This window comes from Schistocerca nitens, chromosome 5, assembly GCF_023898315.1.
Source record: "Schistocerca nitens isolate TAMUIC-IGC-003100 chromosome 5, iqSchNite1.1, whole genome shotgun sequence".
NCBI classification, from domain to species: Eukaryota; Metazoa; Arthropoda; class Insecta; order Orthoptera; family Acrididae; genus Schistocerca; species Schistocerca nitens.
Genome location: NC_064618.1, coordinates 241,828,650 through 241,853,606, shown reverse-complemented (window position 1 = coordinate 241,853,606; position 24,957 = coordinate 241,828,650). Strand labels below are relative to the sequence as shown.

At 43.1% G+C, this 24,957-nt stretch overlaps 1 protein-coding gene across 1 annotated transcript in view; it reads left to right on the top strand.

Annotated features, from left to right (window-relative positions):
- The window catches only part of LOC126259746 (synaptic vesicle glycoprotein 2C-like), a 158,864-nt gene that overhangs the window by 92,487 nt on the left and 41,420 nt on the right, over positions 1 to 24,957 (top strand). The window contains exons 7-8 of the mRNA XM_049956736.1: positions 10,959 to 11,140; positions 15,269 to 15,545. Coding sequence (XP_049812693.1) covers positions 10,959 to 11,140; positions 15,269 to 15,545 — 459 coding nt within the window. The remainder of the gene's footprint in view (positions 1 to 10,958; positions 11,141 to 15,268; positions 15,546 to 24,957) is intronic.

Here is a 24,957-nt window from a genome sequence, read left to right as displayed (position 1 = left end):
GGCCATATTGAACATCTCTGAACTTGTTTTTGAGTGAAAAAAACCTTTTTAAATACTCTTTGTAATGATGTATAACATAAGGTTATATTATGTTTCTTTCATTAAATAAACATTTTTAAAGTTGTGGTATTCTTTTTGAATCACCCTGTATAGTATGGTGTGGTAATTGTAGTATGGTAATTGTAGTACAGTATAGTAATTTAAATGAGAGGTTCAAGCTACCTAAAATCATGTAGACACTAGAATATTAGAACAGACTTGATGTACTGGGTGATCAAAAAGTCAGTATAAATTTGAAAACTTAATGAACCACGGAATAATTGAGAGAGAGATGTAAAAATTGACACACATTCTAGGAATGACATGGGGTTTTATTAGAACAAAAAAAAACAAGTTCACAGAATGTCCGACAAATGGCGCTGGACAACAAAACGTCAGTGACTGCGCATGACAATCGTGTGTAAGAGGAGCTATAATGAGAGAGAGAATCAGATGCGCCTGAAAAGGCGCTTTTAGTGAAACTGTATTATCAGAATGGGAAATGTGCTAGTTGAGCGTTACGGTCCTATTGCCATAGGAAGGGGATTCGAACTGGCAAAGGTCCGTTGACAAATGCAGCTGTGGCGAGAAAGATTTCGAAGTTCGAAGCCACGAGTTGTTTAGACGATAGACCCCATAGTGGCCGACCGAGCACAAGGCGTAATGCTGCTGAGACAGTTCAGGAAGAAATGGGGACTGTAGCGGGTTCGTCTACGCACGGGGAAGTCAGCGCTCGTGCAGTCGCACGTCGACCGGCGTTCCATACACTACTGTTTGGTTGGCACTTAGGCGTACCCTCCGATGCTTTCCGTACAAAATCCATCAGCATCATGAACTGTTTGTTACCTGGTGATTTAGTGAAGCGGAGGGCATTTGCAGAGTCGGCGTTTCAAAAGATGGCCGAAGATGACGATTGGTTGAGTAACGTGTTGTGGACCGGCGAAGCTCATTTCACGCTCCGAGGGTCTGTCAACGCCCGCAACTGCAGAATTTGGGCTACCGAAAATCCTAGAACTGTCGTGGAAACTCCATTGCACGACGAGAAAGTCACGGTATGGGTTGGATTTACCACATCTACCGCTATCGGGCCTTTTTTCTTCGAGGAAATGCGTGATTCTGGTTTTGTAATTGCTACCGTGACGAGTGAGAGGTACACCGATATGTTACAGAATCGCATCATCCCCAGCCTGGCTGATAAACACCTGCTGGAACGTACGATGTTTATGCAGGATGGCGCTCCACCCCATATTGCTAGATGCGTGAAAGATCTCTTGCGTGCGTCGTTTGATGATGATCGTGTGCTGAGCCGCCACTTTCGTCATGCTTTGTCTCCCAGGTCCCGAGACCTCAGTCCGTGCGATTATTGGCTTTGGGGTTACCTGAAGTCGCAAGTGTATCGTGATCGACCAACATCTCTAGGGATGCTGAAAGACAACATCCGACGCCAATGCCTCACCATAACTCCGGATATGCTTTACAGTGCTGTTCACAACGTTATTCCTCGACTACAGCTATTGTTGAGGAATGACGGTGGACATATTGAGCATTTCCTGTAAAGAACATCATCTTTGCTTTGTCTTACTTTATTAAGCTAATAATTGCTATTCTGATCAAATGAAGCCCCATCTGTCAGACATTTTTTGAACTTTTTACTTTTTTGGTTCTAATAAAACCCTATGTCATTCCAAGCATATGTGTCAATTTCTATCTCTCTATCTACATTATTCCGTGATTTATTCAGTTTTCAAATGTATACTGACGTTTTGGTCACCCGGCATTTTAAACATAAAATTTGCGCAACAGATTCATCTATCTTTCAGACAATAAGAAATTCAGCCTTCAGTTGCAAGGCAATTTTTTGTTTAATTTACGTAGGTTTCGGTGCCAATAATGGTATCCTCTTCAGGGCTATAAATTAACCCATACGGACATATATTAAACACTGAAATACTTCGTCAATCTAATGATTTCATAATAAGGAAAATCGTGATACTTACAAAAATTAAATTATTTTTGACTGCCAAACGTTGGCAATGCCACAGAATAAAACTAATACAGAATAAAGACTCATAATCATAAGATTACATCTGTCAATACTAAAAACAATAAGAAAAACGTAGATGCAGCTACGCCGGCCAGGAATAAGTGTCACACGTAAACAACAAGGAAACGCCGGGCGGTGAGGCCGAGCGGTTCTAGGCGCTTCAGTCTGGAACCGCGCGACCGCTACGGCCTCAGGTTCGAATCCTGCCTCGGGCATGGATGTGTGTGATGTCCTTACGTTAGTTGGGTTTAGTAGCTCTAAGTTATAGGGGACTGATGACCTCAAATGTTGAGTCCCATAGTGCTTAGAGTCATTTGGACCATCTGAACGAACAAGGAAACTAGACGTCGCGAGCAGTTCCGCAGCGAGGCTCGGCCAGCACTAGAGACAAGATGTCTCAAAGTTACTTAGCGCAACGTACATTGTAAACAAAATGTGATAGGAAACAGTCTCTTCATCTTGTACTTGTGATGTCGGAGTGTATACCTGTAATACTTTTGTTGTTAGCGTTGATTTGCTGTCGGTTTTGATAAGAATAAACCTATCACACTTTTCACCTTCCCACTGATTGCGAATTATATACCCGTTATACAAAATTTCTGCTTCTGTTGTTATTACCCTATCTGATAAGAAATCTTAATCTGTTTTCTATATGATTTCACTAACCCCAAATATATCCAGATTGAGCCTTTTTCTTCACAGGTTTTCTAGCTTTACTACCACGTCCAATATTCTGGCATTCCACATTCCATCCTGTAGAATGTTACAGTTTCGTTAGTTATCCAATATTTTTCTCATGATTACCTCTGTCAAGGCAATGACTTCCTGGAACTCTGAATGGGGACTAATCCGAAATCTTTTGCCAATGAAGAGATGATCATGATACTGTTTCCAGTTTCTTGCTACATGTCTGTGGATACACTTGCTGTGCCTCCAGTGCAGAGCCGTTGCTTATTAACCCATTTAGGAGCAGTTTCACACCCCAAGGGCAAGAGCGTAACCTGAAACGGTCTCTTTGACAAGTCCTTTGTCAGAACAAGAATGACTCTTTATACCGGAAAACTTCTGCCACTTTTGCTGATGATTTTGATTCAGAATTTGAGCAATGGTTGTGTTCGAACAAGGGTCCCAAGACGCTCTCATTATTGGACGCAGACGCTACCCTTTAGAACACAGTCTCCGTAAGTCCGAACATTTTGTAAAACAAATACTGTACGTGGAAGATTATTCACCGAGCTGACAAAGTCGTGGGATACCGCGTAATACCGTGTCTGACATCCTTTCACCAGGCGTAGTGCATCAGCTTTTCGTTCCATAGACTCAACAAGTTCGTTGGAAGTGCCCTGCAGAAAAGTGCGCTGCATCTACAGCTGGCCATAGTTACGAAATTGTGGCCTGAGTGGGATTTTGTGCACGAACTAATCTCTCGATTATGTCCCACAAATTTTCAATGGGATTCACGTCGGGAGCGTTGGGTGAGCAAATCATTAGCTCAAATTGTCCAGAATGTTCTTCAGACCAATCGCGAACAATTGTGACCCGGTGACATGGCGCATTGATATCCGTAAAATTTCCATCATTGTTTGGGAACATGAAGTCCATGAACTGCTGCAAATGGTCGCCAAGTAATCGAACGTAACTATTCCCAGTCAACGATCGGTTCAGTTGGACCAGAGGACTAAATCCATTTCATGTAAACACAGCCCGAACCGTTATGGAGTCACCACAAGCTTGCACAGTGCCTTGTTGACCACTTGGGTCCATGGCTTGGTGGGGTATGCACCACACTCGAACCCTACCATCCGCTCTTATCAAAGCATTCGCTTCGGTCGTGTACTGCCATAGCCAGTTAACATCTAATTTCGCCTCACTGTCCTAATGGATACGCTCGTTTTACGTGCGACATTGATTTCTGCGGTTATTTCACGCAGTGTTGATTGTCTGTTAACACTGTCAACGCAATGGAAAGGCCGCTGCTCTCGGTCGTTAGCTGAAGGCCGTTGGCCACTGCATTGTCCGTGGTGACAGGTAATGCCTGGAATTTGGTATTCTCAGCACTTTCTTGACACCGTGGATATCAGAATATTGAATTCCCTAACGATTTTGGAAATTGAATGTCCCATGCGTCTAGTTGTAATTTCTAATCCGCCTTCAAAGTCCGTTATTCAGGTTTTAGGCCATTGTCGGATATCTTTTTACACGAGTCACCTGAGTACAAATGACAATTTCGCCAAAGCACTGCTCTTTTATATGTTGTGTACGCCATACTACCGCCATGTGTATATGTTCATATCGCTAACCCTCGACTTCTGTCACCGCAGTGTAAATGAATTGCTTACCACATTATGTCGTTGACATAAAATGCTGGATCACTTCCCTCAATGCCTGGATTATGAGAGAGATGAAAATGGTTCAAATGGCTCTGAGCACTATGGGACTTAACATCTGAGGTCATCGGTCCCCTAGAACTAACCTAAGGACATCCCACATATCCATGCCCGAGGCAGGATTCGAACCTGCGACCGTAGCGGTCGCTCGGCTCAAGACTGTAGCGCCTAGAACCTCACGGCCACTCCGGCCGGCTCCATCTCATCCACTCCCTCTCTGTGGACATCTCTTCCTCACCCCTCTGTCTCCATATCCTCCTCTCTCCTCCCTCTGTCTGTTTCCTCTAGCTCCCTCTCTCTGTCCAACTCCTCCTCCCCCTATCTCTGACCATCCCCCTCCTTCCTTTGTCTGTTTCCCCCTGCCCACTCGACCTGCCAACCTCTTCCTCAGAGGTGGAAGCAATTCTCTATCAAGTGAAGGAAATCTCTTTTTCTCAGTCTCTCAGACCAATCCTCTGCAGCTGCCTTCTATTTCCACCTATTCCTTCCCCCTCTCTGTCTATCTGCTCCTGCCCCCTTTCTTTGTCCATCTCCTCCTCATCCATCTCTCTGTCCATCATCCCACATCTATCTGTCCATCTCCACCTCCTCCTCTCTTTGTCCATCAACCTCTCTGTCTGCTCCATCTGTCTACATCCTTCACACCCTTTCTCTCTTCATTCTAAACTCCTTTCTCTTTCACTGTCCTTCTCACCCCCCCCCCCCCCCTCTCTTCCTCTCTTGCTCACCAATGCTCACTGGCACATGTAGCCACAACAAGGCATGCTAATATTACTTGTATGTGCTCAACACGCCTCCTCCCCTCTCTCTCCATCACCTCGTCACCCATCTCTGTCCTTCTCTTCCTTGCCCCCTCCATCACCTTCTGTGTCCTCTCCATCCATATCCCTTTCCCCCTTTTTCACTGTCATACTGCCCCCTCTTTCACTATCCTTCTCCTCCCTTCCTCTCTTGCTCATCTGTGCCCACCTGCACGTTTAACCCTTGCAAGGCACGCAAATACTACTAGTATAATATGCCTGTCGTTCAGGGCAGCCTGCATATCAGACGAAAAAACAATTTTTGTCTGGATGAGAGCTCTCATATGTGTGTGTGAGTGTGTGTGTGCGTGTGTGTGTGTGTGTCTGTCTTTCTCTGTGTGTTTGCTGTTAAGCTCAGATATTTCCTGAATTACTATGTTCCCACCAAAATGATGTGAGAAAGGTTCTCACTAACTGAATCATAGCAATTTTTCGTAAGTATATTAATTAAAGATATATCACTTTTTCAGATGTAACTGTAATAATTTCTGCTGCTAGTTTACTTTTAAAAGAGATGAATTCAATGGCATTTCAGTCTTAAAATTGCAATTAGTACCGACAGGAAAATTATAATATCAAAAATCAAAACTTATTCGTTTTGGACATGAAACTGATTTCTCTGTTACGAGGAAGCTCGTGTTTTTATACAGAATGGTCACATCATACTTCACGCTAGGGCAGCTAAGATGGTCTATTTAGAAAAGCAAAATAATGGAGAAATATGTTATTTAAAACTGAAGCCGATACACTATTCTTGTGAACATATGGTTGAATCAGGACACCACCTGGAAGGCAAAGGACGCGCCATGTATTGATCATTCACCAGTCAACCACAGTATCTGTTCTGCTTCTCATTAGATTCATTGTGGATTACGATCCGTAACTGTGATTTCAATTGGTGGTTTGTGTAGGTGTAATATGCAACCAGTGGTTTTTTAAATTTGATGAGATATATTGTACTATCAACTAGTTTTCGAGCCACTGCAGACTCATCATCAGATGAAGGTGTTATATGACGATCATACCTTGGCGCTGGCGGATGTGTGGGACATTCAGCTAATGAAAATTTTTGTCAGAACCGTGAAAGACAGGTTCACATCAAAAACTGATCGGCTTTGTGAAACATGGGATTGAAGTACAACGGGCAGGTTAGGGATCAGATGGAAATAGATGAATTAGTTAGATTGGGGGGGAGGGATAGGGGGAGGGGGAGGTGTGTAAGACAATAGGTAGAGGTTGGGACAGGGGGAGAAACCGGATCTGCAAGAGTTCAGGAAGGTATGGAGGGGAACAAAGAAGGAAGGGGATTCGGAATGCTGCTGCAATGGTGCATTTTCACTAACTTTAATAACAAATATAATAACATTAATATTACAACATAACTGACCATGTTTTGTTTCCAAGACATTATTATCTTTCAATATAGACTATTACACTGAACCTCTTGAATACGTTTACAAGTATAACAAAGTCATTAAAGCATATATCTGGGCAGGGTAGGGGGGAGGGAGGGAAGCGGAGAAAGAGGGAGTGAAAAATGCAGTATGCAGAACACAACATTACTCAAACGCAATATGCCACTATGTGACATTACTCAAATACATATTATAAGGGGGCATTCAAAAACAAACGACCCGGAGGAATAATTACAGAAACCAGTACCAGTATGTTAGTAGTATTGACCCTGGCTGTTGAGACACATGTCCCACTGTGACACAAGGCGGTGAATTGCTGTCTTATAAAATTCCCGGGGCTGCGATGTTAATCAGTTTCGCACGTACAGCTGGACGTCGTCATCCAAGGTGAATCGGAAAGGTTTTTGACCAAGGTGGCCCCCTTTTGATTCACTTCCTGCATCATGGGACAACAGTGAATGCCCAGCATTACTCGCAAACCTTGACCACCCTTCGCCAAGTGATGAAATCAAAAGACCAGGCAATCTCACCCGTGGGGGTCATTCTGCTACACGACAGTGCAAAGCCTCATACGGCCAACACAGTCACGGCACTCCTGCAGAAATTCAAATGGGAGGTTCTTGGCCACCCTCCATACAGTCATACGTCATTTTTGGTCCCCTTGAAAAAGGCTCTGAGAGGCAAACGATTCACCTCGCACGACGACGTCCAGCTGCACGTGCAGAACTGGTTAACGTCACAGTCCCGGGAATTTTATGAGACAGCCATACACCGCCTTGTGTCACAGTTGGACAGGTGTCTCAATAGCCAGGCTCAATACTTCTAACATACAGGTACTGGTTTCTGTAATTATGCCTCCAGCTAGTTTCTTTTTTGAACGCCCCTTATATATGAAGAGGAAATTTTGTCTGCATAACCAATATATAACAGGAAAGGAATGTACACATCTTTAAGTTTGAAATAAAATGTAAAATGAATTACAAAGCTAAAACCTTCTTGGACCACAGATGGGTCACGTCTAAAGGACAGGACATGATAAATAACAATTTTCCCAAACGCGTTGAGAGGGGGCGTTGGGAGTGGGGAGGAGATGGGATGGTGGGTAGGGGAAGGGGCGGGGGTAGAGGTTGGATGGCTAGGCGTAGAGGGGTGATAGAAGGCGCTAAGGGCAGGGAAGGGGACAGATGAGACGGATGCTGAATTAATTGCTGGAGTTTTAAAATAGGCAGAAGGGATGGGCTCTGTTGGAGGTCCGAGAAACTGGAGCTATGTCTGAGCACATTACTAGGGGGGGAGGGGGGGGCAGGGGAGGTAAGTAGGAGAATTCACTCTAAATAAAGAGGAACAGTGTATGCATGATCCATATGTAACAGAAAAAAAGTACTTGTAATGTGGTAGGTTTGTGCGTTATAAAAGCTACGTCTTTGTTTGTCTTGATGTTTAACCTCAACGCCATCTTTCGCCAAGTTAACATAATTTGGTCTTCGAGTCTGTTATCTTCATTCTGGAATGTGAAGTTTGGAAATAACATCTTTTGCTAATATTGCCTAACGCAACTGCATATTCGACTCTACGTTTTTCCTTTGTTGCTCGTGTACATGAGCTTCGGTAAGCACATATTTGTACTTCCATTACTGATGTTACTTTGGGCTCGTAATTATTATGTATTAGCTTTTCTAATTTGTCTTATGTGTAAATTATACTACAGTTACCTGAGGATGATGACTCGAAACGTGACATGAACAAAGTTTTTAGCGATCAAGACATTTCCATGGTGTTACTACATGCCAAACGGTTTCCTGTCCACAAGCAAGTTGTGATCCATGTACCAATGGTGCTGGTACATCTACATATGCGCTAGTCGTACTTCCTCTAGCAGAATTGTTATAACTCCGGTAGCAAATGGTACGTATCTTTCGTTCACAAATGTTTCTTCAAAAAAATGGTTCAAATGGCTCTGAGCACTATGGGACTCAACTGCTGAGGTCATTAGTCCCCTAGAACTTAGAACTAGTTAAACCTAACTAACCTAAGGACATCACAAACATCCATGCCCGAGGCAGGATTCGAACCTGCGACCGTAGCGGTCTTGCGGTTCCAGACTGCAGCGCCTTTAACCGCACGGCCACTTCGGCTGGCGAAATGTTTCTTCATTGAAGTGAAGACCAATAACGTAGTCTCCAATAATCGTGCTTCGGAGGTTCACACTCTGCTGTCTCTGTTGTAGAACTTCTCTCAACCAGTGCGGACACTCAGCGGACTAATAATGCATATTTATTACGCACAGTTTCCCATGGTTTTTTAAGGTTGTTTCATTGACAGAGACAGTTATTTGAAGAAACAACCTGTTGTCCTGATGTCACATCATATCCGAGAGAAGAATTTCATGTGTCGTCTGCAATCCCCCCCCCCCTCCACCCCCAACTAATTTGCTAGTGAAGTCACATGTTATGTAGATTGAAGCTCATTGCGTTTAAATTGCAATCACCGCTGGGCTGACTTGTTCCCGAGGAAATGGCAACATATCTGGAGCTAAAATTTGAATTGAATGCAACAGCTATCAGAATAACTATTCGTTGCTCGTTGCGGGCTTACTCTTTTCAGTCCACTCAGTATTGCAGTTTCCTTACAATTATAATTTTTCTCACATTCGCTGAATTTTCATTACACTACCTGTCGAGATGCCTTCATATATACAACACAACTGTTCTTTTTGTGTTCTCTCTGTACCTTCTGTAAAGAAGCAGCATATACAGTTACACCTGGTTTGTGACAGAAGTTTACGTTTTTCAAAACAACCATCACTCGATACACAAGAACAGCACAGAAAGAGTGAAAGCTGGTGTCCCTTTTTATACCGTTTTCGCAGCGGTACAACACTCTTTTTCCTCCGTGTCTGATGTGACGTACGGGGTAGTTATAATTAAACTTTTGCTACTTGAGCCAGTGTAAAGGGAAAAGTGTTTAACGTGTGGGTACCTAACTTTAGAGAATGGTGTTCAGACTGTGCGCTGCAGGATTTTAGTTGTTAGTATCATGACTTGCCGTTAGGCGCCGGCACTGGTACGGCGAAGTAGGGCTGAAACACAGCATTGGTGTACATCAAAGTTACATACAGGAAGCGTGAATGTGGACATGGTGAGCAGGGCGGGCTTTACTCACAAAGCTGTTTTCATTAATACTGCTGTTGCTCTTCGCTAGTATTGACGCATTAAAGGAATACAGAGCGATCCTTTTTCCGCCCCGCGCTTGAAGTTCGAATTAACTGGCAGGTTGGGAATCACTCCGGGGAGAGGCAGACGGCCAATGGCGCCACAGATTGTCGAAGAAGTTACAGTTGCCGTGGTTGAGAACTACAGACGCAGTGTGAGAACTTCAAGAAGCTTACGAGTTGTGCCACAACAGCCGAGCAGTCCATGGTCCGCTGTTCGAAAAGTGCTACAAGTAATCTGTACTGCAGTTCCAGGCTGTTGTGAATGCAGACGGTTGTCACACTGAGCAACGTTTGTAAGCCGTAACATAGACACGGTATGCAATTAACAAAAGATAATTTCATCATCTCATGTGAAAATTAAAATTGAATTCTTTCAGTGGTTTAATCGTTGTTTCTGTTCGACAAGTTTCATTGTACTACGATCACTTGTTTTTCATGGGGGTCCTCTCAAGTAGCGAAAGTTTAATTATAACAGTCCTGTATTTCCTTATTTGTGTATGAAATCACCAACTTCCACATATGACAGCAACCGGTTTCACGTTCAGAACAGATAAATTATAAGTTCTATATGTTATAGTTACTCCGCGATTAGTCATCGGATTTTGAAAAGTGGAGGGCCTGTTGCATTCGGCTCTTTTAGAGTAACGATATCAGCAGCAGAATTTACCCTGTCCCCATTTTGAATAGAACAAAAAAGATGCAGTGGAATGTGCAGTAGTATGAGATTTCCTGGTGGCTTAAAAAGGTCCTGAGTTCAAGCCCCAAGCCGGCACACAATTTTAATCTGTCAGGAAATTTGATACCGGTATCTGTCACCCAGTAACTCTCACCATCCATTTATCATTGCAGAGTTGTACGGTCGGAAATATTCAGTTCCCACCATTCGGTGCTGAACTCAAAATAACTTAGGATCAAAAGCTTATTGAACACATTATGCATCAAACGGAACCACTTACGTAGGCACAAGTAAAGACTACACGGGTAGTGCCACATCGTTTTGAATAGCTGGTAGCTCGTTCGTCTAGTGGGGCAGAATGGATGGAATGCTCTCGTGTGCAGGTGCAGCGGCTGGTGGACGAGCTGGAACTGCGCAAGGCGTCTGTGGCGAGCACTATGAGCGTCCACCAGAGCGCCATCCAGGGCCTGAAGAACGCCTGGCGCCAGATGCGACCCCTCTTCGTCATGCCGCAGCTACCCAAGGCCGTGCTCTCCTTCTCCATACAGATCCTATGCTTGTTCAGGTCAGTAACACGAAGCCTAAAATATTTTTACTGGAGGTGTTTTCTCTTGAGGTCCACAATACAGTATACTGGACTTCACTTTATAATACTTTTCCCGCTAGATGTCACAACTGTAGCGTGCATTGCCTATTGTAACAAGGCAGATATGACATCTGGCGGTCAGGCAATGAAGGGTTTGGAACATTGAAGTCGTACTCTGGAATATTGTGACTATTCTAAAGAATTGGCGCCACAAAGAAGGAAGTCGATGCGTGAGCGTACCAGATGTAAGCAACATGCACTGAATAGCCAAAGAAACTGGTACATCTGCCTAGCATCGTCTAGGGTCCCCGCGAGCTCGCAGAAGTGTCACTACACGACGTGGCATGGACACGACTAATGTCTGAAGCAGTGCTGGAGGAAATTGACACCGTGAATCCTGCAGGGCTGTCCATAAATCCGTAAGAGTACGAGGGGCTAGAGATCTCTTCTGAGCAGCACGTTTCAAGGAATCCCAGATATGCTCAGTAATGTCCCTGTTTGGGGAACATGGTGGCCAGCGGAAGTGCGTAAATTCAGAAGAGTTTTCTGGAGTCACTCTGTAGCAATTCTGGACGTGTAGGGTGTCGCATAGTCCTGCTAGAATTGCCCAAGTCCGTGGAATACACAGTGGACATGAATGGATACAGATGATCAGACAGGATGCTTACGTACGTGTCACCTGTCGTATCTAGACGTATCAGGGGTCCCATATCAACACAACTGGACACGTCACACACCATTACAGAGCCTCTACCACCTTTAACATGTCCATCTGTTCGATACAATTTATTTTCTACCAAGGCGAAAGTACTTTCACAGAATTAACAGCTTTTGGGTTTTACACATTGGGAGAGTCTTCTGTACTCAAACTTACTGAAAGTCTTACACTTTGTTACAGTATTTACCATGATCGGTAGCTCGCAAATGACAAACTAGTCAATGAGCTTTTGAATCGAGGTCTTCTATCTACTGGTACAATAAATAGTCTTAGGGTTACAGAAGAAACACAACTACAAAGCGACAAAGAAATGAGAAAAAGAGGAGGACGTTCCTGTAATATGTCGATTCGACAAGACGAAAAAAATCTGCATTTTGAAGTGGCTGGACAGAAAAAACTTGACGATGATATCGTCAGTTCGTGGTATTGAACTCATGGATTCTTCCACAAGATATGATAAGGAAGAAAGGAAAAGAATTAATTAGAAGACCAGAATGTAATGGAAACACGGGTGGAGTGAACCTAGCTGGCAGAAGATGTCTTATTGTCCCATGTGAGCGAGAACTAAAAAGGTAGAAGTAGGACAATTTTACAACTTCTAGACCTAAGTGTTGCCAATTCATGGCTGCAACTTCTGCAGGTTGTGTGGCACCTGGAGTTTCTAGAAAGAAGATTCGCCAAGTGTGAAAATACAAGCTTTCTTTGGAGATTTGTTTATCCACAGTAATGAAGAAAACTCTCTCGAACCAAAAGAAGATCCAGAAAATGAAAAAGGTCTTCAAGAACCATCAGACAAAAAGAGGTGTAATCAAAGTCCCGAGCCATGTGACAGCAAAAGCAAAAGCGGTGTGAATCATATGCCAGAAATAGCAGACATGACTGGAAAAAATTCAAGAAACCTGACTGCAAAGGAAAAAGCAGAAATCCATGCCAAAGGTGCAAAGTTTTCCTGCGTTTGGTTCTGAGTCGAAACTGTTTTGCCAAATTCCATCGCAATAATTGAGTATGATTTGAACTGCAACTGGTGTTCCAGTAGTCTATATTGTAATCATTTTTTTCTATGACAACATTTGTTCATGTAATATTTCCTTAATGTTGATTAATTTAGATTCTAATATGGGCTAAGTTAAGAAAAATGTGGTACTTATGTGTATCAGTACAGAAATGTAACTGTCAACATTTTTGATCGTAAACAATAATTTTAGTACATAAAAAATTTAAACTGTAATTTAATATTTTACTGGTAGAGAAACAATGCTTGACACTTGAAGTCCAGTAGACGGCACCACTTATGCTGGAAAAAGTAATATAATTTTTTTTCTATTTTTAATGTGTACTTCAGGTACATATGGTTGCATAATGAGAGCACTTAAGATAAAATTAGAGAAAAACACATCTGGGCCTCAGGAGGGTATATTGAAATTAACCACATGAGCTGTCAAGGGTGTGTAGAGTGTGGATCAAGTTCACCAACGCAATTGATATATTTACTCTCGATTTGTGGCACATTAATAATAGCAGTTACTAGGTGTCTAAAAGAACACACCATTATCTACGGTTCTGATGTAGGCTGAAGCAGTGAATCAAAATTTATACCAATGTCAGGATTCGAACCTGGGTCTCTTGCTTAATAGGCAGATGCGCTATCTGCGTCACACTGGAGACCCAGATATCTTAGATAAAGGTGAGACACAGTATTTCTCAGGAACATCACCTGAATATGATTAATAAAATATACGTTGCTGATGATACTCACATAAAATAATGCGAAATGCATTCGCTGACTGCAAATTATCTGACTTCAATTGTATTAGGTATAGCTGTACTACCTATTAGTAACTTATGGAATTGTGCCAGACCGGGGCTCGAACCTTGATTTCCAACTTATCGCGAGCGGTCACCTTAATCACTTTGTGCACACATCCCAGACTGACCCAAACTTCCATATGTAACACTGTCTACATCCATATTTCGTAGTCCACTACATTTCACTGAGTACTAGATCTGTAACTAATACAGCTGATATCAGTGAACTAGCAGTCAGCGAATTCATTTCTAAAATATTCCGTACAGCTGTGGATCGTCAACGAGTTCTATTCGTTCACACATGGAAGCAAGGATTACAAGCCTAGATGGTTGCATGATGACAACGACAGTGCACTCGACTTCTCAGTAGTATTGTTTTCCCTGACAAAGGATGAGTATTAGGTGATGAGCATAGTGGACTATGGCACAAGCATGTAGGCAATATGACATATGGGGGTTTGGGTTGGTCCAAGGAGCATACGTGGATAGCAGAGTCATTAAGGTGACTGCTCTCAACAAGCAGTAAATCTGGGTTCGAGTCTCGTTCTGGCACAAATTTTCATATCTTACTAACCGGTGAGACATCTCTACCTAATACAGATGATGATACAGAATTTGTAGTCAGCGAAAAAAATTTGGATAATCGCACTAACATTCTGCGCACTAAACCACAATTGAGCCTCAAGTACTAACCATCCAAGAGAAACCCCCCAACAGACTAGAATATGGACATCCATCCACCACTCTCCACACCTACAAAAATCCTTGCGCATTTCATCATTATGCCAATGTGCAATGTAGTCGGTATGATCTGGGTATTGGCTTCAGTCAGCTACTACCAGTCCTTTCAGATCCTGGGACTTCAGCTCACTCATTGCATCTAGTTTCATTCCCCGACACAAAGAATTCCCATCTCTACTCATCTACATTGAGCATCATCATACTATTATTTCCATCTTGTCCAGTCGATACCAGCACATCGAATACCTACACACCGTCAGTACCATCTCCTAATGCAAAGATCACAGTGTCCATCCCACAGTCAAGAAATCCACCCAGTCATTCATCCTTCGTATCAGACTTCACCTTAGTCGCCGCTATCCCAAATCCCATATCTCCTGCGAGTCCCCCTCCCACACTACTAATCTCACATAGAAACCAAACAGCTCTATTATATCCCACTTTTTACAGTATCAATTTACTCTCGTTGAACACTTTCATGGGACTTACCCAAGTCTACATAAAAGAAGTAACTCTACAAAACTGGACTAATAAGCGTCCTCTAAGTAAAAAAAAAGTAACAAAAAATGAAGTGTCGCGAGTTTTATAAGTGGAATAAAAAGTTCTGGCACAAGCTAGACTTCTCTTTTGATCCACATTGATTATCTACGAGTAAATAACAGGAACTTGACTCTAACAGTCGTGACTAGATTAGACAATGGCAGTGTGAACTTCGGTTCCAGCTTCAACATAAAAAAAATAGTTACAGTGCCAGACTCATAAAGTTTGCAGCGAGCCACTGACATTCTAGTGTAAGACTAAAGCAGGAGTGGGAGAAGTGACAGACCGTTTATGTTTCACAGCATGAACACGATTCGACTGTGGCTACCGCAGATCTTCGCGACCATGGAGGAGTTCTTGTACTTCCAGCAGCTGACGGACGGTGTGGGCATGGCGTCGCTGACAGTCAATGACAGTGATAACTCTGTGTACCTGTGCGACATGCTCACCTACCAGTCCGTGCCACAGGTGGACAACTCGTCGATCGTCAGCAAACTCGTCGATCTCCTCGACGGCGACAATGATAATGACATTGTCAATGCGACCCTTGCCATTGCTGGAAATACGCCCTGTCTGCCTGTAAGTTATGCAGAATTACCAAACACTGTTTCATACTTACACTGGCGTGTGTTCGTAGTGCTGAAAAGTACATTCTCGATTCTTTATGGCTGGTAGTGGTCGTTATTTGGCTCGAGGATCTTACTATCATTATTAAAATATGTGGCAGAGGTATTGTGCTACGCAGATATATGCAAATGTTACGAACACATTTTACATTAATAGGGAGGAACTTGCCCCCCTTCTTGCAGCGGTGTACCGTAGGTCTCTAGAAGAGCGTAGCGTTCCAAAGGATTGGAAAAGGGCACAGGTCATCCCCGTTTTCAAGAAGGGACGTCGAACAGATGTGCAGAACTATAGACCTATATCTCTAACGTCGATCAGTTGCAGAATTTTGGAACACGTATTATGCTCGAGTATAATGACTTTTCTGGAGACTAGAAATCTACTCTGTAGGAACCAGCATGGGTTTCGAATAAGACGGTCGTGTGAAACTCAGCTCGCGCTATTCGTCCACGAGATTCAGAGGGCCATAGACACGGGTTCCCAGGTAGATGCCGTGTTTCTTGACTTCCGCAAGGTGTTCGATACAGTTCTCCACTGTCGTTTAATGAACAAAGTAAGAGCATATGGACTATCAGACCAATTGTGTGATTGGATTGAAGAGTTCCTAGATAACAAAACGCAGCATGTCATTCTCAATGGAGAGAAGTCTTCCGAAGTAAGAGTGATATCAGGTGTGCCGCAGGGGAGTGTCGTAGGACCATTGCTATTCACAATATACATAAATGACCTTGTGGATGACATCGGAAGTTCACTGAGGCTTTTTGCGGATGAGGCTGTGGTATATCGAGAGGTTGTAACAATGGAAAATTGTACTGAAATACAGGAGGATCTGCAGCGAATTGACGCATGGTGCAGGGAATGGCAATTGAATCTCAATGTAGACAAGTGTAATGTGCTGCGAATACATAGAAAGATAGATCCCTTATCATTTAGCTACAAAACAGCAGGTCAGCAACTGGAAGCAGTTAATTCCATAAATTATGTGGGAGTACGCATTAGGAGTGATTTAAAATGGAATGATCATATAAAGTTGATCGTTGGTAAAGCAGATTCCAGACTGAGATTCATTGGAATAATCCTACGGAAATGCAATCCGAAAACAAAGGAAGTAGGTTACAGTACGCTTGTTCGCCCACTGCTTGAATACTGCTCAGCAGTGTGGGATCCGTAGCAGATAGGGTTGATAGAAGAGATAGAGAAGATCCAACGGAGAGCAGCGCGCTTCGTTACAGGATCATTTAGTAATCGCGAAAGCGTTACGGAGATGACAGATAAACTCCATTGGAAGACTCTGCAGGAGAGACGCTCAGTAGCTCGGTACGGGCTTTTGTTGAAGTTTCGAGAACATACCTTCACCGAGGAGTCAAGCAGTATATTGCTCCCTCCTACGTATATCTCGCGAAGAGACCATGAGGATAAAATCAAAGAGATTAGAGCCCACACAGAGGCATACCGACAATCCTTCTTTCCACGAACAATAAGAGACTGGAATAGAAGGGAGAACCGATAGAGGTACTCAAGGTACACTCAGCCACAACCGTCAGGTGGCTTGCGGAGTATAGATGTAGATGTAGATGTCGAACGTAGGAGAGAGTTACTCGTAAGCAATATTTTTAGCTGGATGAGACCCATGATGGCATACATCAACATGTATATGGGAGCGATCAAAAAGATTCCGCTTGAAGGCGTTGCTGCAGCGTATATGCACCCAAGGCGACTTCGATCTGGGTATGCAATCGTGTCTTTCCGACATGTGAGCTGTAAATGCAGAAACATGAACTACGGAGACGTTATTACCAAATACGTCCAAACAGAAACAATGTGCTGTTATTTTTCACTTAGTTGCTGAAGGACGAATACGTGTAAACAACCATCGGAGAATGGAGAACGTGTATGGGGCAGCATATTTGTAGAAAACCACCGCCTTGGACTGTGCTCCAAGTACTGTGCTGGTCGCCATCCTACAGAAGACGCCAGTCGACCTGGGAGAGCAACTTCACCCGTTACGAACAAGTGTGCGGTTTATGACGCAATTAGGGCGGAGCGGCACATAACCATTCGTGCACTAGAAAAGGATCTTGATCGAGCTTCGGTAGGGTGCAACACATTTCCCGGCAGGAGTTTGACTACTGTAAGGTCTGGAGCCAGTGAAAACCTCAACGTTGAATGCTGAACAAATTGAAAACTGGATGGCCTTGCCATCAGTGTTTAAGCCAACATACTCACAGCAAAAAAAGTTTTGCATCACCTGGTTTCCAAAACTCCTGAAGACAGACGTTGACTGTGGATGTTGTATCACAGACGCAGTCCCTTTGACTGTTCAGAGATGCCACTAAACTCGCCCAAAGATGTAAACAACCATGCATGAGCAGCGCCTATTAGACGGGACAGTCGATCAGTTCGAGTCATTCCACCAGGAAGGAGATACACGGCTCGTGTTGTCTGTAGTTCAACCATATCCATACGGTCAATACCGTCAGTACTGCGCCCGCATTGTTACTTTGTTCCAGGAAGGGCTCTCAACCAGGGAAGTGTCCAGGCGTCTCGGAGTGAACCAAAGCGATGTTGTTCGGACAAGGAGGAGATACAGAGAGACAGGACCTGTCGATGACATGCCTCGCTCAGGCCGTCCAAGGACTACTACTGCATGGGATGAGCGCTACCTACAGATTATGGTTCGGAGGAACCCTCACAGCAATGCCACCGTGTTGAATAATGCTTTTCGTGCAGTCACAGGACGTCGTGTTACGATTCACACTGTGCGAAATAGGCTGCATCATGCGCAACTTCAATCTAGACGTCCATGGCAAGGGGAATCTTTGCAACCACGACACCATGCAGCGCGGTGCAGATGGGCCCAACAACATGCCGAATGGACCTCTCAGGATTGGCATCACGTTCTCTTCACCGATGAGTGTCGCATATGCCTTCAACCAGACAATCGTTGGAGACGTGTTTGGAGGCGACCCGGTCAGGCTGAACGCCTTAGACACACTGTCCAGCGAGTGCAGCAAGATGGAGGTTCCCTGCTGTTTTGGGGTGGCATTATCTGGGGTCGACGTACGCCGCTGGTGGTCATGGAAGGCGCCGTAACGGCTGTACGATACGTGAATGCCAACCTCCGACCATATCAGCAGCATATTGGCGAGGCATTCGTTTTCATGGACGACAATTCGCGCCACCATCGCGTACATCTTGTGAATGACTTCCTTCAGGATAACGACATCCCTCGACTAGAGTGGCCAGCAGGTCCTCCAGACATGAACCGTATCGAATATGTGTGGGATAGTTTGAAAAGGGCTGTTTCTGGACGACGTGTCCCATCAACCACTCTGAAGGATTTATGCCGAATCGCCTTTGGGGAGCCAACAGTGCCTTGATGAGCTTGTGGGTAGTATGCCACGACGAATATAGGCATGCATCAAAGCAAGAGAACGTGCTACTGGATATTAGAGGCACAGTTGTGTACAGCAATCTGGACCACGATCTCTGAAGGTCTCGCTGTATGGTAGTACAACATGCAATGTGTGGTTTTCACGAGCAATAGAAAGGGCGGAAATGATGTTTATGTTCATCTCTATTCCAATTTTTTTACAGGTTCCGGAACTCTCGGAACCGAGGTGATGCAAAACTTTTTTTGGTGTGTGTATTTCCTGAGCGCATTGTTGTTGGTGACGAAAACTGATGTCACCACTAGAAACCGGAGATGTAAGCGCAGACGACGCAGTGGTGTCATCCATCGTTCCCTAATCCCAAGAAGTTCAAGAGCCAGCCAACTGCTAGGAAGGTGATGCTCACGCTATTCTTTGGTACCAGTGTCCATTGCTTACTGACTGTAATGAACCTGGTGCCCTTATCATTGGGGAACGGTGAGGCGCTAAGCTAGAGAAAATACGGCGTGCAGTTATGGTGAAATGTGCGAGAAAACTACGACAAGGGTTGCTGCTCCTTCATGATGACGCACGTTTCCATATCACAAATGTCGTAATGCAGAAATTGCGCCAACTCGATGGGGAGACACTCGAGAATCTGCCCTGTAGTCTTGATCCCTCCCCATGAGATTATCACGGCTTCAGTCCATTGAAAAATGCCTTGAAGTGTCGATGATCCTTGTCGACCGACGTTGTGCAACAGACTTCATTGCGAAGGAGGACACGGTGTTTTACCAGACAGGTATCTTCAGCCTGGGGCGTCGGTGGGATGGTTGGCTCAATGATCATTGATTTTGCCTGATTACCATACCGGTTATGGACTGTTCAGCCTTCGAACGCAAAAACTTTTTATCGCCGCTCGTAATAGTATGGAACGTGAAAGGCAAGGGTCCATGTATGCACCCCGATTCTCCCTGCAGTTTCATTACAATAAGAAGTTTTATTACATTCCCAAGTCCTTTGCAGATCGATTTACTTACAATAATGACTGTCCAACAATAGAGCAAAAGTTTCGAAGCTTATGCAACAACGAAAGAATTACACTTGGAGTGGGTGGGGGGACGGGGAGTAGGGGAGTGGAGGCTCACACGCTCTCCTAAAATTTTGTATGCTCACCATATGAACTTCGCAAATGGTCCAAAATTGCCTTTGTCTCCTATTCTTGCAAACGTGGTTCTTTGTTGAGCACTCACCGCCACACATTTTTCTTAAAAAATTTACGAAAAGAAAAATTATTATTTTAATTACCTAACTGACAGGAGAACGTCAAAACGAAAGAAATTTTATAACAGTCAGTTTCAACTGAAACTACTTTCGTTCAGAAGAACTACTAAGCTAACGATAACATTGTATCATTGTAGAAAACACACTTTAAAAAGTGCGAGTTATTCATTTTGCCAAAGCACAATTTTGTTCTAGCTGAGTACTTTTATTTTAGTTTTCTTGTCAGTTCTTGATGCGGAACCAGAGCCGAAATTAATTAGCTGATTTTAGATTTTCTGACAAAAATATAAACTTTGGGAGAAGAAGATTCGAACAAAGAGTTAAAACACAGATTAAATCTCTCACAGGCATCTGTCGTTCTTCAAGCGCAGAGGATTAGTCCAATCAAATATGAGAAAGAGTCCTTTTCCTCCTCAGTGTAATTTTCTGAGGTAGACAGCGAACTGTGCGAGTAAGGAATCTTTAGGCATGATACTCATTAGAGCACAAAACGAATATCTTACTTATTTATTTATTTATTTATTTTTTTGGTTGGTTATAGAGGAACAGTAATGAAGCCAGCCTTCCTTTTTACATTTAGTTTCCTTTCTTTTTAATTGTATTTGTTATTAATTTCCTGTGTACTTCTTGGTCCTGAAGATGGATTATGACTGTGACATCCAACACGTCTAGACAAAACGTGATCATTTACTACTCTAAAATTTTGTCAATACAATTGTTCTTGTTAGAAAATCCCTTTCCTCTCCACCAGCACCTTTAGTCTTCCTATAATATCTGAATTTAAAGTTTTTATAAGGTAGTAGTTCCCGACCTCTTTTATTGCACAATATCTTTATACTGTTTATCTTCGGTATCATTACCCTACATGTCCAAGAGCACTTTTCGATAACCAGCTTTCTCGATGCTAAATTCAGCACTACTGTAGTCGTGTCTATTAAGGATTGTAAATAAACACTCCTGTGGGTACCGGGCGTGAGTCGTGCTTCGGTAGCTCAGTGGTAGAGCACTTGCCCGCGAAAGGCAAAGGTCCCGAGTTCGAGTCTCGGTCGGGCACACAGTTTTAATCTGCCAGGAAGTTTCATATCAGCGCACACTACGCTGCAGAGTGAAAATCTCATTCTAAATACTCCTTTCGTTATTCATTATATGTAGTATTCAAAATATTGGTTGGGCATCGGTTTCATAGCTTCGAGGTAACCGAGATGAGCCTGAATTTTCGTCTCTGTATCGCGGAACCGACATTCGTTCCCTTCCCTCTTACAAATCAGCAGTGATTTGAGTGCCTTTTACGAGATTCTTTCCCTCATCCTCCAAGTACCCTAGGACGAAAATGTGCTTGCCTATAGTAGAAGGACTGCTGTCTGTAGAAGACGAAAACTGCTTCCAAAATCGAGAACATCGTTCTGTTTCTCCTGAAGACAGCTCTAATCTAAGGCAGGAAGTTTGACGGTTTATCTCACAGACACAGGAGTTACTGTCAGAAAGATAGCTACCGAGGGGACAAACTATCTGCAAGTGTTTCTTCTTTCTTTCTTAATCTCCTTCTTGGCGGTATAGGTATATTCTTCGCACTTAATGTCGACGTAATAGACCCCGTCGGAAAGCAGATCCTGAACTGCACCATCAAGCACTCTCAAACAATCTAACGTCTCTTGCAGTCTCGTCCAAAAGTACTTGTAATCTTTATCTGTCTCCCCTTCATCATCTGCAATACTAAACCGTGTTACTCGTGTTCTTTCAGTCTTTCGTTTTCACATTTCGCAAAAGTATTTCTGTATCCGTCTCAGTCAAGGTGTCTTGAACTGTAGTCGCAAGCGAATACTCAAAGAATAAAGTAAGAATAAGAAGAACTGTCAACAGATAGCTCTGTTCAATAGATGGCTCGGTCTCAGATACTGGGAACAAAGCGGCCCCTAGACAGTCAATAACTATGCACATTAATATTCTGCTGCTGTGCTTTGTTACAAGCAGGAGAAAAGGTGGAAGAAAAATTGGTTCAAGGAGCGTCAAATATCTCTCACGAGAAATGAGGTTGAACGACAAAAAAAAAAAAAAAACAAAGAAAACGTTATCATAAGTCAATAAGTCATACATTGGCATTCTCTCCCCCCTCCCCAGACAAACTTCTGCTGAAGTCGGTATTCCCATCATCAATAACAAACTAAAGGGACGCAGTTCCACCAAGTCAGCACTTATCACTTATGATGCGATACCTTGAAAATCGAGTATAGATTTGAGTGTCAGGAAGTCGTTTCTGAAAGTATTTGTATGGAGTGTAGCCATGTATGGAAGTGAAACATGGACGATAACCAGTTTGGACAAGAAGAGAATAGATGCTTTTGAAATGTGGTGCTACAGAAGAATGCTGAAGATAAGGTGGGTAGATCACGTAACTAATGAGGAGGTATTGAATAGGATTGGGGAGAAGAGAAGTTTGTGGCACAACTTGACTAGAAGAAGGGATCGGTTGGTAGGACATGTTTTGAGGCATGAAGGGATCACAAATTTAGCATTGGAGGGCAGCGTGGAGGGTAAAAATCGTAGAGGGAGACCAAGAGATCAATACACTAAGCAGATTCAGAAGGATGTAGGTTGCAGTAGGTACTGGGAGATGAAGAAGCTTGCACAGGATAGAGTAGCATGGAGAGCTGCATCAAACCAGTCTCAGGACTGAAGACCACAACAACAACAACCTTGAAAATGGCAGTTCCTTCCAAGACTTCAAATTTACAATTGCAGTTTCACCTCCACCTTTGCCGTGTTTGAGATATCGTTATGGAAACGAGTTGTGCAGTAATACGCGCACCTAAAGATTACATTCAGGTAGGTAACGTATATACAGATGTAAATATCTATATATACGTTTCTTCAAAACTTTGCAATAACTAATTGTCTTAAAAACAACTTCGTTTATAGCCGTCCCCATATTTTCTGAGCAACAAATCAAACGATTCATCATTTTTAGCATTTCTATTTTTGTGCTCACATGACCTAACAACCCCAATGCTAGCTATGCTGAAACTCTAAAAATAATGCTCTCTCGTCTTTTTTTGAACTCATTTTCCTTTCTACAACAAGAACAACAGCACACCTGACCTTTGTAGTCTATGTAGCGCACGAGATTGTCATAGATATTGTGAAGACTGCCCACAGACAGCACAACATTTTCAGGTACGCAATATATTTCCAAAGTTTTTGATGTTCTCCATATTATTGCGCAATCTCTCAATCTCACTGCTAGACAGTCAACATTATTGAGAATCCGGGAATCATTGTCAATATTATTGACCATCTAGGGACCGCTTAAGATCGCAGTAGTATAAACAAAAGATAGATGGCGTAGCTTGCGGTTAAATATTTTATAACCTTGAACTGTCACTACTTCCAGCTGCTATTCCACAACAGCAACAGCAGTGTGTGTTCTGTCCATGTATGAAAATTCACAATACTTGTCGAGTTCATTCAAAATACATTTGGCAGAACACTGAAGAATATTATTAACGTTTCACTGATGTTAAGTGACTGCAGGCTGCACTGCTATATGCTGCCGCAGATCTTATCTCGATCTGAGGACATGAAATAAGCAGACGTCATTTTTCATCTGATATAATTAAATTTTCCATGAGATATATGAATCTCAACTTTATCCTCGATAATGATGGAAGATGAAGAAATGAAATAAAATTTGTGTCATGGTCAGGACTTGACCCCATGTCTCCTTACTTACTTGGCACTTGTGTTAGCCGTTACACCCCAGTAGCAGCACAGGTAACACAGCTGCAGGAACTACCAGTCCAATGTTCTCCCGAGCACACATTTCGAATCACATCTTCAGTTTTTTTCCCTTCTTACTGCTATGATGGTGTAATGGCTAGCACAACTGCCTAGTAAGCAAGGAGACATGGGTTCAAGTCCTGGCCATGACACAAATTTTATTTCATTTCTTCATTTTCCATCTTTATCGAAGATAAAATGGAGATTCATTTGCTTCAAGGAAAATTTAATTATATCATATCCGTAGATCACCTCCACCTGAGATACAGACCGGATTTCCCCTTTACATCCAGAGCTGGGATGCTATTCCAATATCGGAGAGCCTTGGCAATAGTGACCATTTAAAAAGAGGAAAATAAAAAAAATGGCTCTGAGCACTATGGGACTCAACTGCTGTGGTCATCAGTCCCCTAGAACTTAGAACTACTTAAACCTAACTAACCTAAGGACATCACACACATCCATGCCTGAGGCAGGATTCGAACCTGCGACCGTAGCAGTCGCACGGTTCCGGACTGCGCGCCTAGAACCGCGAGACCACCGCGGCCGGCGAGGAAAATAAGCCAAGGAAGTTTAATGAAGTTTTTGTTGAGTAGGGCATTGTAAAAGGGTAGTATGTGCAGCTATGTTACTTATACTGCTATGGTGGTAAGCAAGGAGACCTGGGTTCAAGTCCCAGTTATGGCACAAATGTTAGTTCATTTCCTTATGTTCCATCATTGTTGTTTTTCACCTAGCAGCTGTACTGTCACTACACTTCATCATAGGGATCTGGGTCTTTGGCGCCATCTAACATGTCAAATCACACACCACATGTATTTTACTACAGTTTTATTATTATAGAACGTCAAAGATACTACATAACAGTGATGAATAATACACAATATATTTATTACCATACTCAACAGTCTCTGCTGCTAGATTTCTTGCCCTAACGT